The sequence below is a fragment of the Pecten maximus genome, chromosome 7 (genome assembly GCF_902652985.1).
Source record: "Pecten maximus chromosome 7, xPecMax1.1, whole genome shotgun sequence".
Classification (NCBI taxonomy): Eukaryota; Metazoa; Mollusca; class Bivalvia; order Pectinida; family Pectinidae; genus Pecten; species Pecten maximus.
Genome location: NC_047021.1, coordinates 19,535,539 through 19,539,839, shown reverse-complemented (window position 1 = coordinate 19,539,839; position 4,301 = coordinate 19,535,539). Strand labels below are relative to the sequence as shown.

The 4,301-nt window shown below is 37.3% G+C and overlaps 1 protein-coding gene across 1 annotated transcript; it reads left to right on the top strand.

Moving 5' to 3' along the window:
• Positions 1-1,455: 1,455 nt before the first annotated feature.
• On the top strand, positions 1,456-2,451 carry LOC117331116 (carbohydrate sulfotransferase 11-like). Its single transcript, XM_033889711.1, has one exon. The coding sequence runs from the start codon at positions 1,456-1,458 to the stop codon at positions 2,449-2,451; it is 996 nt and encodes a 331-aa protein (XP_033745602.1).
• Positions 2,452-4,301: the final 1,850 nt, after the last annotated feature.

Here is a 4,301-nt window from a genome sequence, read left to right as displayed (position 1 = left end):
TATTTAAACAATTTCGGCAAAGCAAAAATAATTCATCACCTTACATACATTTTTTTTATCTTATTGTTTAAATCTTACCTCTGTCATTAATTATCAACTGAGTTACTTTGAATCTTTAATGGAATTTGTTAAATTATTTTTTTCCGGGCTAGTATTACAGTAATGAAGGATTGACTTCATTTTCAAGGATGCCGAAATCATTAGTCACTGAAAGTTCCATGGAAGAGTTATCCCCCTTTTGAAGTTTATTAATAACCTGACAAAAGAAAATAGATATGAACGGAACTTAATTATTACAGATATAGGTCAGTCGATGCTGCAATAAAACAAAACTTATTTTATTATTCGATATGTCAATTTCGTCAAATATTTCCCTCTGAATCAGTTTTCAGTAACAGATAATGAGATACGGCGATACGATTGTTTGATGTTGTTTTGTTTATGCTCATATTTACCACAGGCGTCTACTTCTGGTAAGTATTAATAGAAAAAAATAGTATCCCTGTTTTTTTTTTATATTAATATTAACCAGAAGCAGACGCTTCTACTTATCATGTTAATGGGCCGTTAAGAATATATAACTAACTAATAGCGATAAAGGAAAGATGCCTTATATAACGATATAATTCATCATATTGATATGTCCTTTTTTTACCGGAATAAATATTAGTATTAACTATGTCAAAGTTGCAATTTTTCGATAAATAAGGTAATTGTTTTCGACATAAAGTTTGTGTTTTAGTATTGACATACACATGTATTTAAATGCTTTTTGTATTTGTGTGTTTTTTTTTCTTTTTTTCGACATCAACATGATTTATGTAGGGGCCGCGAGGGCCAAACGGTTAAAGTGTCCTGACACTTTATCACTAGCCCTCAACCCCTGGGTCGCGAGTTCGAAACCCACGTGAGGCAGATGCCTGGTACTGGCTGTAGGTCGGTGGTTTTTCTCCGGGTACTCCGGCTTTCCACTCCTCTAAAACCAGGCGCATCCTTAAGTGACCCTGGCTGTGAATAGGACGTTTAATAAAATAAACAAAATTAACCAAACTGAAATAAAGGATTATGCAAAAACGTATACACGATATATGTTGCATGTTCACAGTCGTCATAAAACCTGCTGGTGCCCCCTGGCCTACTCGGAAAAGAGGAATCCATGGCTACATCGGACAAGATGAAATGGCTCCTAAACCAATCAAATTAAATGTAAGTGTATGTCATAGTTTTGAACAAAGAAAGTCTTCGTATTAGTAGATGATCCATGTGACTTTGTGTCTCGTCTGGATTTTACCATTTTTTTTTTTTTATAAATATATGTTGATGATTTACTACCTATTGTGTTTTTTTTTTATCAAGGTAAATGCCAGCGCAGAACAGATCTCTCAGGAACGATTAAGAAAATTGTACAATATGTGTTCGCGACATAAATCTATTTTGCCGAAAAGAAATTGGAACATGATACTGGATGACAAACTGAGGGTAGGTTTTTGTCCTATTCAGAAAGTTGGATCTACATTCTGGCGTCGTGTTTTAGAGTACTGTGGTGATAAGCGGAGTTATTCTTCTGTATTTGCTGTTAAATGGTTTGACATGAAGACACCCCATATAGAGAAGTACGGGAAAAGAGGACCAGCTCTTCTTAACAGTTCACTGAAGTTCATGTTCGTGAGAAACCCATACCAGCGGCTATTTTCGGGTTGGGTGGACAAGCTTCTATCCTCCAATCCCTTGTACTGGGATAAGATTGGACTGAAAGTCAAGAAGTTTTTATATAAAAACACTACATCTGTTTGTGGACACGACGTTACCTTTTCAGATATGGTGAAATATTTTATTCATTCGGAACGATCTAACGTCAAACGGGATCCTCATTTCATACCAATGTACGACCATTGCAGTCCATGTCACCATACTTTCGATTTCATTGGAACAATGGAAACGTTCAGCACTGATGCTGAACATTTGCTGAAAATAATCTCGAATCGTTCACATGTCAATATTTCAATGGAAGACATAGAAGATGCTGGGTATGATAGCTTGTACGACCACACTACACGTTTGTACCGGTTCGTGAAAGACACATTAAGATGTGTCAGTTTTTACGAGGCTATGCAGAGAACATGGCGGAATCTGCAGATACGCGGTTACCTCGGTATGAACGTGAGTGTACCGTTCACGCGGGAGGAGGCGGACTCGGTGGTAAAGGAGGAATTTCTGGGCGCCCTCATCACAGCGTACGAGTCTTCCGGTACTAAAGCGTACCGCAGGGCTAACAGACGAAATGCATTGCTGGAAGCATATGGAACTGTAGATAACGCTGATCTAGAAAAACTGCGTCGAATATTTAAACCGGATTGGGTTTTGTTTGGGTACAGTGATCGACCTATTGAAATCTTTGAGTTATCCCGGCACTACAAAAACTCGTTCAGTTTCTTTAGAATTTTCAAATAAATCAAATATCAGCATTAAATCGACATTACACGTGAATCAATATACACTGGATATAAAACATTGTGTATTCTCTTAACAGCAATGCAACAGTATTAGGAATAAAAAAAAAATGGTGCTAGTTTCGGAACTGTTTAAATCCAATGAGTTCGTTTTCCACGTACGCGGCAACCTATGAGAATCTTAAAGCTTTGTAGAGTTTTTCACTTGCAGGGGTTACCTCGCCTGACATACATGTATTACGAATACACGATAAGTTCATGCTTAACTATTATTGAGAACGGGGCATTTTTCTGAAGCTGTACCAATCCCTTGCGCATCTGATAGAAATAACATTAAGGATGTTTAACAATGGATTCAAGCACAAAGTCCTATTTACACAGTAAGGTATATGGATAAAGTGTCAACAGTAATATTTCAGGCCTTGATCGTTAACTCATTATTGTTATTATGTTCTTTTGTTCAGACAGATTTTTTAATTGATACATGATCGCCCCTCCCATCTCCAATTGTGTAACTTTCTTGTTTCTAAAGTGTCCCTTGACACTGCCTTGCTGTTAGCCTTTAGAGTAACGGTCGCCACAGAGAGGAAGGCTTTGGGTTCTATCCCATGGCCGAGGAATACCAGAGTGATCAAAATGGTACAGCGTAGTTGCTACTTCTGCTTAGGCTTAGAGCTCAGCAATTTTCGGGTCGGCAAGTATACTGGTTTTCCCATTGTCAGTATAAGACCGGGTGGGGTGTCCTGCAGGCGTCTTTCGTAGTAAACTGATTAAACCCTAAACTGATTGAAGTCGTTTGTGTCATGTATCTCGCACACGTCAGGCTACATTATGTTTTTTATATATTGGTATGCAACACTATCATTCATTGATCAAATGACATCAATTTTCCCTTGGAAATACCCCATGACATCACCGTTGAGTTAATATTATGTTTTGTCAGGTCCATGGACTCTTATATGGACTCCTGCTAAAAATAGAAATTATGTCATCTGTGCTGAGAGATACTTTTAGCAGAGGTTTATAGAACATTTCACGGACCTGGCGAACGTTATATTGAACTCCTGGTGATGTGATGAGGTATTTTAAAGGAACTTTCTTCGTTTGTTTGTTTGTTTTTTTTCCCTTTAAATTAATATAAATCATATATTAAATTAAATGCAGACTTCAGTTTCGGGCAATCCATTATCCCCCTCGGCCTTCGACCTCGAGGAATATTGTACAGGTTAGGTCTGTAAAACCATGGATTGCCCTCAACCAAAGTCTGTATTGGTATAATATATCTTGTTATTAGCACAATGTATCATATGCCCTATGTGTTGTTCAGCCGAAGGTTATATATTTGAATTTCGTGTCGTAGTTTAATGTGTTTGATATATGTGTACAATTCGCATCCATTTATGTATATATATTGCGATTTAGGTATTCATATCAGTTAAAAGATGATTTTTCACTTTGACCTTAGCAGACTACTGGGTCGACCATCACTGCGCCATTGACAAGTTCTTTTTTAAGAACGTAAATGTGGCGCAGTGGTAAAATATGCGAGTATTTCTGGCTAGGCGATTGGGTACTATGGATCATTAATTCGAGTCCCGGTCAGTGCATGGATCATACAAATTGTGTTAATTCGTTATTTGTGTAACTGTTATATATGTCTGATTATTAGCAGGGAGGAGTCATTATAAATGTGTATAGTCCGATAAGAATGACCTGTCGCGTTGACGTATTCATGAAATATTCAAAGTAAACGAACCTATTTGTGCACATGTATGTGAACCTGTTAAGTGATATTTCGGTGCATCGAGTACATAACGTACATATCGTCTGTTCGATGCGATATTGCAAATT

What these genes read in the sequence shown, in the direction of transcription:
- LOC117331116 (XM_033889711.1), top strand. Translation starts at nt 1,456, where the DNA reads ATGATACTGGATGACAAACTGAGGGTAGGTTTTTGTCCTATTCAGAAA.